This window comes from Pungitius pungitius, chromosome 5 (genome assembly GCF_949316345.1).
Source record: "Pungitius pungitius chromosome 5, fPunPun2.1, whole genome shotgun sequence".
NCBI lineage: Eukaryota > Metazoa > Chordata > Actinopteri > Perciformes > Gasterosteidae > Pungitius > Pungitius pungitius.
Window position 1 is genome coordinate 11,829,603 of NC_084904.1, and position 14,994 is coordinate 11,844,596.

At 40.0% G+C, this 14,994-nt stretch overlaps 1 protein-coding gene and 1 long non-coding RNA gene across 3 annotated transcripts; one reads left to right on the top strand and one right to left on the bottom strand.

The window, feature by feature from the left end:
* The first annotated feature begins 5,874 nt into the window (after window positions 1-5,874).
* On the top strand, window positions 5,875-8,786 carry LOC119217787 (uncharacterized). Its single transcript, XR_005120298.2, has 6 exons — window positions 5,875-6,509; window positions 7,315-7,389; window positions 7,543-7,625; window positions 7,737-7,908; window positions 8,150-8,278; window positions 8,383-8,786. It is a non-coding gene; the product is annotated as an uncharacterized LOC119217787 (long non-coding RNA).
* A 352-nt stretch (window positions 8,787-9,138) lies between these two features.
* On the bottom strand, window positions 9,139-14,972 carry mvk (mevalonate kinase). Of its 2 annotated transcripts, XM_037482989.2 has the most exons (10): window positions 14,519-14,972; window positions 13,988-14,135; window positions 13,439-13,583; window positions 12,567-12,722; window positions 12,279-12,382; window positions 11,988-12,033; window positions 11,749-11,839; window positions 11,301-11,420; window positions 10,881-11,034; window positions 9,139-9,474 (listed from the first exon to the last, which is right to left on the bottom strand). In XM_037482989.2, the coding sequence occupies exons 1-10, from the start codon at window positions 14,594-14,596 to the stop codon at window positions 9,323-9,325; spliced, it is 1,194 nt and encodes a 397-aa protein (XP_037338886.2). In that variant the 5' UTR covers window positions 14,597-14,972; the 3' UTR covers window positions 9,139-9,322. The 2 variants fall into 2 exon arrangements, with proteins under 2 accessions (XP_037338886.2, XP_037338888.1); XM_037482991.2 differs by lacking the exon at window positions 13,988-14,135.
* Window positions 14,973-14,994: the final 22 nt, after the last annotated feature.

Below are 14,994 nucleotides of genomic sequence, written 5' to 3' on the forward strand. Positions count from 1 at the left end.
GTGACAGGCTGTCAGGCAGAGGGCACCAACCTCCACAGGGCCTTGGCTGAGAGTCTGCCCATGCGGGGGAAGGGGGTCCAAAGGCCAAGGGTCACGGCGTATCCAAATGTCCACACACCTCCTGCTGTTGACACTTTTACTTCGTTATTCGATCAGCAACAAGGCAGTGCTGGAATCCAAGTTCAAAAAACAGCTTTAATAAGATTTTCCCAAAAAGCTTTTATGTAAGTTAAATAACTCCACTCTCATGTTGAGTAAACACAGTAATCTCAGCAACAATAAAACAATCATAGTTGCCTGGCAAACCCTTTACATGCTTTTGTGAAATGTATTTGACTCTGCGTTTCAGTGGATGAGGCGGGAACACGTGAAACTGGTTATTTGCCTGCCAGGAAACAAAAGCGGTATGTAAACTTCAGCTGGGACGTCACACTGCGACCTGGTCACCAGCCTATTTTCCTAACCACTAGACCATATGAGACCCTTATGTGTTATGCCAATCCGAGGCTTCAGGTCAGGACAACCAGAGGTCACTGAAATCCATGGAGCACAACCTCAGAGATTTTCTTCTCTCTGTGCCCTTCCGGAGTCAGCAAATGTTTACTTTGATGCCAAGGAATCTCAGTGGTACTTAGCTACTTGGCTCCAAACACAATAACAGTGCGAATGCTGATATATTCACTAAGTGAGCAATCAGTTGCAACGTGGGCTGTGAATTACACTTATCCCGACCCCATGATGATATGCATAGAGGAATAAATCGGAGAGCAAAAGAAGGAGCAGAGGAGCTAATGGGGGGGGGGGGGAGTGGTATCACCTGATCCGTCTTATCTAAAGAAGTGGCGGGATGTGTCACCTCAACTCTTCAGAAAAAGAGATAGAACCCTCCTGGCACATTTTTATACGAACAGTTTCGGTGAAATGATTGCTAATCTATGCAAAAAAGCAATCAGTGACTCATTCATAATGCATGAGCGACGAAGATACCAATTTTGCAACGCTTTCGGATTATGAGATGTTATCATGAATGCAGCAGCTGAAATATGAACACTCCTACCTGTACCATTGTGATTACATGACTGCAGTGGTTGGGACACAGTGGGAGAGGAGAAAATGTGCAGAAAGATGCATAGAGACAGACAGACAAGCAGATAGGAAATCCATTACAGAATGCTCTAGATGGGAATATTTGTTTCTAACAGCTTTATGTAGCCATTTGTGGCGTAATTTATCAACCTAAAAGCTGTGGTTTTAAGTACATCTGGCTGACATTTTAATGGTCCATCAATCACACAGTGTCATGTGATAACATTTTGAGATCATCCTCCTCCCCGAGGCTCAGAGCGAGAGAAAAAAAAACTGAATCCAATAAATTGGCTGCATCCCAGAGAAATGATGAGAACCTATTTCTAATTCAGAGCAAGTTGAAAGTATGAATGTTGGATAAGCTGCTTCTTAAATTAATGCAAATCAAATTTTATTTAGGATATCTTTGTTCTATATACACCGCTACTGCACTGAATACATTTATTTAAAAGCTGCTGTTTATAGGTTGACAAAAATATATATATTACAATGGATTACTGGCGTCAGTTTAGTAAGTGAAATGGTGATGCATCAAAGTATAATGCATTTCTTCTCCAGGAGCCACAATGTAATACACATTGTAAGCAAAAAGAAAATCAACTGAGAAACTGGAGTTAACGACTTCAAGATTTAACAAAAAACTACCCAAACAGACATTGTAAGCTTTGACCTTCTCAGTGTGATGGGGGTGTTTTAAACAAAAAAACCCATTCAACTGGTCCCATATGAGACATGGACTGGCACAATGTAGCTCTGCCTCCTTTCCTCCTTTCGCTGTTTAAAACAGGTTTTCTAACACTAACACAAGAATAATCGTCTCTGAATATTACCTGGAAGCCTCGTGAAAAGCACGGGCAGATTTCATGCTTTTGCATTCTGGGAAACTGTAACGGCAGGGATTTGCTCTTGAAACGGAGCGGAGGAAGGATGAAGGGTGGTATAAAAATCAATGAGGCTTCTCAAAGGTAACAAGAAAAAACAGCGCCTAACCCTGCAATTAAACAACAGCGCTCCTGGCGCCGGGGGATGACAGAGTATGCGGCAGGTGCCCTCGTCTTCACAGAATCAATTACAGGATCGATACAATGACATGAAACAGTCAGTTCTATGATAGAAAATGGGACGTGAACTGGGAGTCGCTTGGTGTCACGTCTTTTAGATGTTTACAGTACAGCTCAAGCAGGTCTGTACAATGTGGGTCCATAAGATAAACATGAGAGAAGCCTGGTTCTAGACCAAACAATCCTCCAGGTGCAGGCCTCATTTCAAACACATTTTCTGAGGTGGTGAGTAAAAGGGATCCTTCGGTGTTAAGAAGTGGGGTTTGGTGAGGCTTTTACCCATTGCCGGTGTAGAAAGCAATGTGCGGCATTTCAGACACCTCAAAAACACAGAGTTTAAGAGTACTGTATACTATAGTTAGAATATCTTTTGATCTATAACTGAAAGTTTAAATTATTTCTACTCTCATCAAGGACACCAGGATCTATTTGTAGTTAAGTTAACCGTTAGTTCATTTACCAAAACAAAGGGCTTTCTGACCTCAACATAATGCAGTGAAGATACTCAAAATATAAGGTATACTAAAACTGTTATTAATCTGTACTGGGTTTCAGAAATGTGTTTTTCAACTGCAACCGTCCACTTCAGTACGTTGCTCTGCTCTTCTAGCGGCACTGGGGTCTACTTCTCCAGAGCCCGGGCCTGCAGAACTTCCTATAGGTAACCCACTCACATGGATACAGACTTCAAACAAACCCACGATAAAACTAAAATATTTAAAAAATCTGATTCTTGTGTTCAGGTGACTAGTTTGACTATAGTTACTGGATCATTTTGGTAAACATATGCAATGGTGCTATTGATTTGAGGTCCAAGATGGATAACCAGAGAGCCGTATTCTCCCCCCCCCCGGAAGATCATACAGCCCATCAGGACTGAGAGCCAGAGAGCGGATAGAAACGCCCATCGCAGATATCTTCCCTGCTGCGGCCGATCCCACATCCTGACATGCATTCTAATAAACACACATGTCATTTTTCAATATAAGATTAGACAACACACTGCGATGCGGAGGCCTCTGTGTTAAAGCAGAGGCTCACCACAGGAAGTCCTAAACCGAATCTCTGTTAGTAAAACCAGTAGCCGACAGCAACGTGATATCTTGTCCGTCAGGTCTAATTCTGTGATCAAACTTAATGGCTCCTGACAAGCATTTCAACAGTCAACTGAGGGACCAGAGGGAATGTGCCACACTGAGCGTGACCGCTTAGCGAATTCACATTTAACATTTCATTCCTGCTGCTTGGACAAAACGAATTATACATTCTTGATTCTGCCACATTGATCCATCCAGACAAAACTCCCTAAACGTTAAATGTTAAATGATCGGACAGCAGCGCTCTCGTTCTGACATTCTCCCTCCATCCTTGACCTCTTTCTTCACTCCCTCTGTTATCTGAAATAATCTCAGGGCCTCTTTAGATTCTATTCATCAGAGCAGAAAGAAGCAGGCGCGGACATTGATAAAAAAAAAAAAAAATTTAAAAAACATCTGTGCCTTGCAGGGGTATAAGGAGTGCGAGAGAATGAGACGGTAAAGAAAGAGAGGGGCTTCAAATGGAACGGGCTCTGTTGTCCCCCCTCGTCAATGCCATTTCAATTGAAAAGCGCAGTGGTAATTAAATTCCAGCAGGGGTTAGGGACGACTGTGCGGCGCACTGACGGGGGGCTGCCCTGACATAAAGAAGACACAATTCAAGAAGACAGAGGGGGCGCCAGGCGGAAGAGGAGGGAGGGTGACAAATGTTGTGTACTCACGTACACTGCCAGATTCGTACTACTCAATCTTCATGACATTTAAAAAATATAAAATGAAATGGATATTCAACTCCACTGAATCCCACTGTGACCTTTTCCCCAAATCAGGGAGAGTCTAAACGGATCCTCCTTTTGTATCTGCGGCATTTCAGAATATTTCGTAATGCTTAGGAGGATGTGCAATTAGGTGGAGGAGAATTTGGGAAAGCTGGCGCGCGCGCGTGTGTGTGTGTGTGTGTGTGTGTGTGTGTGTGTGTGTCAGCACTAATGTGTGAGTCACAGAAGGACGCTGGTTGTTGATTCACATTTTGGTGGCACTAATCCAGAGGCTCCAGAGAGGCCACACACTCCTGCTGTCCCCCTGTCCCCGTCCTCCCCGCCCTCCATTAGCAAAACAAAACAGATAGCTGGTCATTAACTACGGAAACAAAAAGCACGTCTTTTCAAATATAAAAGATTACAAAACACTAAAAGAAAACATTTTAAAATATGAGATAAGGAGATCACAGAAAATTACCTTGTTTTTAGAATTATTTTGTACTCTTTTATGTTAAAGGTGGATACAAACAAAACAATTTGAAGCATCATATTATAAAAATTATAAGACATTTTCATATCGTATGCAAATAGTCCTCAGTAGGTCCCAAACACATTGATTTTGATGCAGAGAAATATGAAAACACTTTTATACACCTCTTTGTAGAATGGTACAATCTGAATAATAACCATCGGGTTGAGTTAAAAAAAAAAACAATTACGTTTTCTCTATCATCACTCTGTAAAATAACCACCTTTCCTCTAGTGGTTTTCTAACAACATTGGATGTTACAATTCCAAAATGAAGAAGTTAATGACTGACAATCATTTGATCCATTAAGATGCTTTGGCCTCTTTGTGCTTAAAATTTTGATGGAGCTATAAATTAATTTTGAACTAGGATATATTACAGTTTTTCTCTATTGGTTTGGCTCAATTCTTGAAACAGAAATTACATTCTCAAAGCTCTTAATGCATTTGGTAAAATAGCCTATATGGTTCAGCACAACTACATAGATCACCTTCAAAAGGTCATATCTCACCCAAAACAGTTAACTCAAGCTTCAAAACCAAATCATTTTCTCATAAAGATAGTCAGTGCCCCCAATTGAAAACTTCCTTCTCGATTGCTGTGGCTCATCTATCTCTCGAAAAAACGACATTCTCAAAGCTTTAAATACATTTGCCAAAATAACCTAGATGGTTTAGCAAAACACTATGGCACACCTGCAAAAGGTCATATCTCTCCCAAAACAGACAACTCATCAGTCACAACGAATTCCTTTTCTCATACAAACAGTCAGTGCCCCCAAAATGAAAAGTCCTTTTGTCATTGTTTAACTGCAGGTCAAAATGTTTAGTTGTTTTGTCACTATGGCAGAGGACCATTGAAATCCCTCATGTCCACCAGTCTTAGCCCAGTCCTTCATTGACTGTACTGTTTTTTTTGTCTAGCTAACAGAATAAAAAAGGATTTTATGGTAAGATTAACCTCCAAGGTTTGACATCACACATTGCACTCATACTACCGGAAATTGTAATTGCAATTATCATTCACAAACATAAAATAACTTCCATACATCAAAGTAAAAAGCAGCATAATATACTGTAAAATAAACACAGAAACAAAAACCAATGTAAATTATATGCATACTACAGTACTGTAAATAAAGCCGGTCAAAGAATAGATAAAATAAAGTTCTAGTTTCACCTGACTGTCTTTTGTTGTAATACTGTGAATTTATCAAATGTTATTCATGGTATAATGTTCTTGAGTAATTTTGACAATTGAACAGACTATTGTGCATGTGATGACTTATACAATGAAAATATGCTGAGACGTTTTGGAGCGAAAAACAATTAGACTAAGAATCAACAATCAGTTTAGATCAACAAGATCTATTCACTTGGAAATTGTGCTAAACGTACACTGTTAAATGTTTCCGTTAATTTACACCCAAATTTCAACATGATTTACCTGTTATTTGTAATAACTGCAGCTTACTGTAAATTTTTAGGGAATACATGTTAAATAACGCCTCATGTATGTTATTTAACACCTCATTGCTAAATAACATTCATTTTTGTTATTTAACAGCACAACCGAACATTCAAAGATGGCGGCCAGAGTTAGATGGTCTGGTATGGTTTTGTAAGTTGCAAAACAATGACTAATTCAATATTGTCGATGTTGCATACTAAGAAATTAAATATTGTATGCATTCACTGAATGAAGGTTAGACAGAACACCACGTGATTTCTGTACTGCAAATGTTATAAAGAATCATCTTGCTTTTATTACCATAATCATACCTCCCGATTTTAAACGAGACACCTAACATTTAATTGACTAACTGCGCTCCAAATCTGTGTGTGTAGATGTGTGTGTGTGTGTGTCTTTCTGATCACGTTCGCGCCACTTTCTGAAATAACAGGTTCATACAGTATTTTTTGCATTCTGGCAAAGAGCGAGTAAGAAGGCATTTGAACCTGCAACGCAACGGACACACGGCCATTCCATGTCGGAGGATCGCTCTGGTTACATCGAGGAAAACCACAACAATCCGGTGAGATTAACTAGAATTTCTTTAAAGTCATGCATAGTTAACATTTATCAGTGATGTTGAGGTATACTAAACGCCACGGACTTGCACTATGAAGTTTAATTTAGCTAGCTGCTAATGAGCCGAGGTGATTCAAGCTAGCAAAGTTTTGATAGTTTGTCCATTAATCTTACAAAACAATGCGCTTATTTTAATGTCCGTTCATGTATACGATCTAAATCTATAAATAATGCTAGTGCTAGCGGTCTCAACGGGGGGCTAGCGGGCGGTCTCAACGGGGGCGGGGGGGGGGCTAGCGTCGGCGGCCGGGCTTGCACATCCTTACATGCTCCGCTCTGGCCACCCGGCACCCGCGCGCACTGGTCTGATGCGCCACAACTTCACAACAACCGGGAGTTATTCGCGCGTCATTGACTTAGCAGGCTGTGATTGGAAATCGGGACTGGAGCTGTCCCGGTCGGGACAAATCTAAATTGCCCATAATTCGGGATGTTCCGGGTAATACGGGACGGTTGGTGTGGGATGGTTCTGATTCCGCTGTGTTTTTTTTTAAACCGCCCGCTGGCGCTCCTGCGAGATTTGCGTTGGGTCTCGCGGGACCCGGCGGCACACAATCCCAATGTAGCCCTCTAGTCTGTACTTCAGATTAGCTATATGTGTCACAGACTAGAGCGCTGAAAACCACTCCACCCGCCACTGTGGCTTGTATGCGAGGCAAAGTCACCCGCCATTGGCTTGTGGCAGGTGCTAATTTCCCACCCTGGGTGTGTCTATTTTACATTACATTTGTTTTTGTTTTTAATTACAGATGCAGATGCAGGGCACTATCCCTGATCACACTGCTGATCAAGAAGATCTCACTGCATGTATCCCTCAGAACCAGGTGGACATTTGAATGGTGTCTTATAATCTATCAATAAGTCTTGTGTTGTTCAAGACTAAACCGACAAATGAAAGGATGAAGGAAGTCAGCTTGATGATGATGTCGAGCTGTCCTATCAAGTCATCCATCTTCTTCTGTCTCACTTTTCCGAAGATGTCTCAGGACTTGATATGCCAGTGCAGCTGACCTTGAGAGTTCACTAGCTTTACCTGCAACGCCTCGTCTGATACTTCTTGGTAAGTTGGTTTTAGTGTTGTATGTAGTGAATTAAATGGTATCAAACTAAACTCTGTATTCAAAATGAAAACTAAAACAGAAATTTGACAGTTAAAACATTTCTGTTTCAGGAGAAACAGGAAACCACTTCCAACGCTGGATGCTCAGCATTGAGGGCCAGATTGTGGGCGAAGGGATCCAGTCGACCTTTGTGACAGGGCTGGCGTCTTTTTTCTCCGGTTTTTATATCTTCAACCTACAGTACCAAGAGGAGGCAGCGTGCACACTTGAATTCATCCAGAGGTAAGACATTGTCTGTTAACACCTGCATTTGTTCTGGCCTAGCTGTGGCTCAAGCATGGTTTCAGCAGGTCTGGTGATGGGATTTAGCAATTAACTTTGCTTTAGAAAGTTTTAGTGCAACTTACAATATTCATAGATGCATAGGATAGTATGTTGAGGATAGTTCATGGACATTTGTTGTCTTGTTGTAGTGTTAGTCTGTGTGAATTACTAGATTTCCAACCCGTGTATAATTTTTCAGACGCTTTGTGGGTATAAACCCAGAAAAGGGGACAAAGGCTGCAAAGGGGAAAAAAAGAACGGTAAATTCACACATCGCCAGCCTCTTGCGCAGACTGATGGACTTCCAGTGGGATTTCATTTCAAAAAGGTGAGATAGATACATACATTCATGCTCTTTGCCATTTGCCAATAAATTTTACTTTTCAGACTTTCTATTATTTATGTCTCTCTCTCTCTCTCTCTCTCTTTCAGTGGAGGTGTGTTCAGGTGCGTTCTGGGCAATGTAGTGTATTTTTCTGTGATTGATCCGATCTATATGTGCCTACATTTGTAAGTATTTAACTTTCAGTGTTTCTATTACAATAAAAAAGTTCATTTGAACATGGAACTATTCGTTTTCTTTCACTTAAGTGTTATGTGATGTATTATACCTATTCTTATAATAACTCAAGCTAGAAATATGTATATTACAATCAATGGTACACATTACTATGCTAAAATAATAATCAATACATTTTAAAAGCAATATTTAAAGGAAACTAAATAAATGGTGATTTAACATGAAAATAATGGTAACCCTGCTGCCAGTAAAGTCCTGTTAAAAAACATTACGGGTGTGCACTGTAAAAAAACATTAACAGGAATAAACCGTTAAAATAACATGAAAATAATGGTAACCCTGCTGCCAGTAAATTCCTGTTAAAAAACATTACGGGTGTGCACTGTAAAAAAACATTAACAGGAATAAACTGTTAAAATAACATGAAAATAATGGTAACCCTGCTGCCAGTAAATTCCTGTTATTTAACGGGGAAATAATTTACAGTGTAGGCTACATGTACTTAATCATTTGCAAAGATGTACTGAGACATTGAGACATGTACTTAGACATTTACAATTTAACCAAATGAATGAGAAATTCAATTCTGTATTGAGAAATTGCTAAGTCGTTTGGAGGTTTGTCCATGTTGTTTTGAGAATGTCATTTCTGTTTCAAAAAATGAGCCAAACCAATGGAGAAAAACTGTAATTCATATATATGTCTGAACATAAAATGGTTGTTTAATTAGAAGGATTTGTGCAACTCTGATGACCTCTAGTGGACAATGCACTCTATATATACACACAAATGTGCAGCTGACCAGCTTGAGCTAAAAGCAACAAGACATCCGTTTTTTATCCAGCTGAAGTCTCAGTACCGGTTTAAAATCTCCAGAACCTCCTCCTTTACTGAGGCAGCAGAGTGCTGCTGGACACCCGGGCCGCCAATACTTGTTTCCCAGCAGTCAAAGCCACAGTCTTTCAAGTCCTGCACTGTAATCTGGACAACAGAGGACTCCGTTTCTGCAAAACAAATGAAGTTATACAAACTCATGTCAAAAAAAAGTTCTGTCTGTGCGCTCCAGTTAAACAATGAAAGAAAAATCGATTACAAGCTAACGAGACAGATGACGGATTAAGTACATGACTAAAACGGGCTGCAGTGGCGCTTTCAGGGATCAACCGGTCAGGAACAGCAAAAGGACACCAACCGAGCCTCACAAAACCTCTTCACTGAAGCCAATGACCTCACAGATGTAGAAAAACGACGACTCTGCGTGTGTGATCCCTCTAAAAGTCTGGCATTTCCCTGCAGTTTTTTTGCAAATTAAATGGTCCAAATCCCAATTAAAGTGCTCAGTAATACCAATGATAACCACACATTAGGCTCAAATTGACAACTTAACTTAGTGCTTTCCCAACTAGAAGTGCTTTAAAATTTGAGGAAAACAAACATCAAACTTCTCTTAGTGAATCAATTTGATATAGGGCAAAGCAATTGGAGGACGTAGAAAGGCCCAGACAAAAGGACATATCCATTTTAAAGCAAAAGTTTAGTGACTCCAAACAAAACACACACATTTAGACAACAGAAACAACTGCTGTATCATGCAGCACATGTTTCAATGTAAAACTATTATTATAGAATGTGGGGACCATATGAACTGTAGGTCTCTTCCTCTAATAATATTGACTTTTTCACGGCCTCAGAAACATGTTTTGCTTCCATTTCAGGGTGTTTCATTTTTAGTTTAAAGTTGTATATAAGACTTCACAAAAGTGCTGATTAACAAATCTTTAGGATTGCAGATTGCAACAGAAACAATAGAAAACTTGTAGGTATTAAAACATTGGGCAATATGTCCAATTCTGGAGTTGACTTTAAGTCCTTCCATAAGAAAATAAGAGGAAGTTTTGTAATTTCCTGAAGCGCACAAGATGTGTCTTTGTTTCATTATGTTTCTAAATTTCTAAAAAGGAGTGTTTGACAATTATGCTTGTGTTCATTCATTATATTTTGTGCGAACAAATTAAATTTTTTATGTATTTTGGCACGTTGAAAGGCAGCATCAATCACCTGTGAAGGGTGCCCTCTAATTCTCATCTGCTCACACATTAATTGGATTTTGACAAAGTCAGAAGATCAGAAGCTTAGACGTAATCCTAAAGATCGGCCTGTAGGTATATTGATCTTTGAGTGTTAAAAGGTGCATATTGAAACCTATTTCAGTCCATTGGTTTACAATAAATAAAAGGTTTGAATTCTGTCATCATTTCCATTACAAATCAGTCCAATTTTAACCCTGAACCAGAAATTATATTTTAATAAAACTTAAAGCTCTACAGTTATTTTATGCTTTGTCAATGTGACAACTTCTTGGCAAAAACATTTAAAAGCAGTCTGTTGTAACATACAGAGCCAACAGTACCTGGTCTCAGGAGAGTGATTCCACAGCCTCCCCCACCTGCTCCAGTGAGCTTGCTATGGAGGCCTTTGGTCAATGTGACCCGGCACAGTGTGTCCAGGGAAGGGTGCCCCACGCCCATCACATTCAGGTGGTGCTGGTTAATATCAATAAGCTCCTGAAATAATACAGGACAGTTGTTGTAAACACAGGTTAAAATCAATCATGTGAATATAGATCTGGCTTTGGATAAAAGCGTCAGCTAAATTACATGTAATGTAATGTTTGTGTAATGTTTGTAATGTAAAATACATTTTACCTTGAAAAAGGAACATGCCGTTTTTTATCAGTAATAGTACTTTGATTACATTTTTACTGATGTAACATCTAAATAACGTTCCTCATGATGTAAGATGCTTTATACAATATTGTAATATTTTGTACCTCAAGAATATTGTAGTGCTCTCCAGTTATAGGCTCACATGTCATCTCTGAGAGGACTTTCTCACAATTGCAGGAAATGGCATCAACCGAGTCAAGCACTGGGTTCATGATGGAGGGAAACTACAGGGGATGAAAACAAAAACACCATATTTACTGCCCCAATAGCCCCAACATCGCTTGTGCAACAAATCCCTATGTAAAGAAATCACTGCAAATTAGGTGAAAACAACAAACTCCGGTGTGCATAAAAACAGCTTTGAGAGGCCACACTCTGCACACCTGTTGGTGTCACCAAGGCAACAGCACACAGCGGCCCTGGCTGTGAGTTTAATTTTAATATTTTATGGAGACACTCCAAGGCAGGCTCTGGAGTATCTGTCATGCAAAATTACCAACTATCATATTAATTACAGTGTAACTCAAGGGGGAGAAAGAAACCATTTAGTACCTTGTTAATCTTGTCCTTCACCCCGGCAACGAGTACCTTGGTGCTACGTGGTACTTTGGTGTTAGTGAGGAGGATTCTTAATAACGGTACCCTGCAAAGTAAAGAAGACAAAACAGCATTCCCTTTAGTCACAGAATATACGTTTCCTCTTAGGAACACACTATACATTCTATCAATTTATTCTATCATTCTATCAATTCAATTAATATAAATAAAATAATGTTAATCAGTGCCATTACCTGCTCAGTGGTATTATCTTTCCAGCCAAGAATCTCAGCATGCCACCTATTGTAAAACAGGTTATCATGAAATGATAATGAACAATGGCGGCTCCATTGAAAAATGTCCACAAAGACAACCGGACGTATAACACCATTTGAACTGCAAGTTCTCATTTTACAAAATTGTTATTCTGGGTTTGTATCCTTACGGTTGAAATGCACTTATTGAAAGTCGCTTTGGATAAAAGCGTCAGCTAAATGACATACAATGGAATACGGCATCGTGTGCCAGATAATATCGGATCTCACCCCATGTTCCTACAGCGTTATCCACTCCAGAAGGATTCCCATGGATGATCATCTCTCCTTGGAAAGCCCAGCTGTTGATCAGCTCTAGGTCCTCCTGACACCACCTGTAATTCATTTTAAATTAAAGGATAGTATCCCAACAGAGCATCACAGACCAAACCTCAAACTACATATTCATCTGCAACCCCACTGGTACACAGCTATGGAGGTTTAATAAAGCATTACAAAGCTAAAGAGGCTAGAGAAGTTGCTCATAAGAGAGACATTCCTGTCATATAGTGTCCTTACCTGGCGGAGGGATCCCACTCCCTGAGAGCAGCGGGGATGGTTCCATTTGCACAAAGCAGAGCTGCACTTAAACACACAGAGTAGGCAGCACTTGAGCCCAGTCCCGCTCCAGTAGGCAGCTCAGACCACACAGTCACCGTAAGGCTGGGCAGCTCACTGGGGACATAAACACACACACACACACACAGACACTGAGCCCATGTCTGTAGACAAATACGTGATGCTAGATCTATGATGAATATATGAACGGGCGTGTGGCTCACAAAATGACGGTTAATGTTCTTTGCCATTATAAAATTATTTAAACAATTTGTGTGTGTCAGTTTAGGACACAGAACATTTGCTTGGACGTTAAGAGGAACCCCCGCCTTCAGGAAATGAGTGTTACAGCTCTTCTTTTTTTTTAAATCTGATGTCTTCCACGTTGTGCCACCCATTAGCTAAAGTAAAAATAATAAAAAGGAAATTAAACTTCATTATTCTAGGATTTAATCATCGCAAACGTGTAACATCCTAAAGAGTCCCCCTCCTCCTCATCTCACCAAAGCACACAGGAAGACAATTCTGGTAAGTGGATGACTGCAAAAAAGAAATGCAATCTTTACACATCTACATTTTTAAGTGTTGCTGCTGTTATGTTTCATGGTTGGCTTGAAACTTGGTGTCACAATTCTGCAACAGGATGACATTTTTTGGACATGCTGTCCATTTTTCTTTTGCATCAAAAAAATAAAAAACTGTTTTGGCCCTCAAATAATAATAATACATTTAAAATAAATTTAAAATGCACTCCTCATCAACAAATCTCAGAGTGCGACAAGCCAACTCTACGTAAGAAAAGAATGAACAAATTCTAGTAAGAAGTATCTTACGCTGATCCAAACACTGAGAGGTAGATGTAGAGGAAGGCTAGGGTGGCCATGTTGCAGGTATCCAAGTTTCCGTTAGTGACACCAACAAATTCACGTAGTTTCCTCACAAGTTCAGCATCCAGACGTTTCACCTCCTCCATCTTACCTGATACCGTGGCAACCAAAACACAGCCATCATCAGCATCACTACAATTATGTCACAATAAAACAAGCTTTGATCTGCATGGAAAAGAAGTGTAGGAGAAATAGTGCTAAATTAATTCATTTGGCCAAAGGTAAATTGTTCCAGTTAATGAATGGTATGTCCAAAGACGGATACATTCTCGAGTCTTGAGACAATATGCAAAAGAATATGCAAAGAATCTAGTTCATTGCTGAAGCAGATCCTTCATTACTAAATCATTTTAGATCTACATTCATAAGAAAAAAGTCTCAGTTGAAATGTCCATGTGTGTACTTTGAGAAGCGTGATGCAGAGCAGAAGGTATAAATTACAGTTAAATTACAGTATTGTGTGTTAATAGTCTTCACTGCTACATCATCCCTCACCACAGGAATAAGGAATAAGCTGTTTCAGTTCAGACAGGTCCCAGGAGAGGAATGTGTCAATATTTGGGAGGTTGATGCAAACACTGCCAGCGGTGGTGCCTTTCAACGATAAATATGTTCTCAAGTTCAAACTCACAGCAAGAGCCACCTGTAGTGAAGCAAAGAAAAAATGTAATTAAATGGTTAAATGTTTAAGAAAATTTAGTACAGATTAGTTAAAATTATGTTCCAAGGCGTATCATTGTTTTTTGCCTTCTTTATTACCTTCCAGGTTATTAATGGTTTCCAATTATTGAGGGTACATTAGGGAAAATCATTTTCAGCAATATACTTAACTTGGTGGTGGTAAAGTAGGACACTTCAATTTCAAACAGAAAACATGTACAACACATGTAAGTTTGTTTAAACTGGCTATACGTGCACAGTTTTGGTCCTTTATTGAGTCTTTCTGCTACGACTGTTAACTTTACCCAGCTTCACTTTTGAATCGCATCCACTCGGTATGATGTCATTTAACTGCCTTCAGCTTACCTTGCCGTGCACAACCGCGTGCTCTCCGTGCAGGATCGCCTTCCCTGGAGCAGACACGAATAGGTCCGGGACTTGCATTTCTGTAGCCGTCTTCAGACTGCAGTAATTGGTCCAGAATGGGCAGCTTTCACTCAAACGAGTCGCTGATAGTGTTGTTATTAGCTAGCTTAGCCACCTTTAGCAAATGTTAATCCTCTGAAGCCGCAGCAAGCACTTGACCGCTCTGCCCAATGGTTCTGGGTTTCTCACAAGCAGGCGACACATACAGAGGTTTATAGAAGCACATTTGGTCAAAGACCTTTGACTTGCTCTGGGCATATACTCCCTTCAACAGAAAGTGATGAAAACATGCTAAAAACACGACTGACACGCGAGAGGAGGGATGAATATGGGTTCGAGCTTCAACATCCAATCGGCGCAACAGATAGTTGAACATATATTATTTTACCCAATCAGCAACGAGCATTCTATAACCA

What these genes read in the sequence shown, in the direction of transcription:
- mvk (XM_037482989.2), bottom strand. Translation starts at nt 14,596, where the DNA reads ATGCAAGTCCCGGACCTATTCGTGTCTGCTCCAGGGAAGGCGATCCTG. An exon ending in GAGTGGGATCCCTCCGCCAG is followed by an intron (nt 12,383 to 12,566) that starts GTAAGGACACTA and finishes AATGAATTACAG; the next exon opens with GTGGTGTCAGGAGGACCTAG. An exon ending in TAACGCTGTAGGAACATGGG is followed by an intron (nt 12,034 to 12,278) that starts GTGAGATCCGAT and finishes GTTTTACAATAG; the next exon opens with GTGGCATGCTGAGATTCTTG.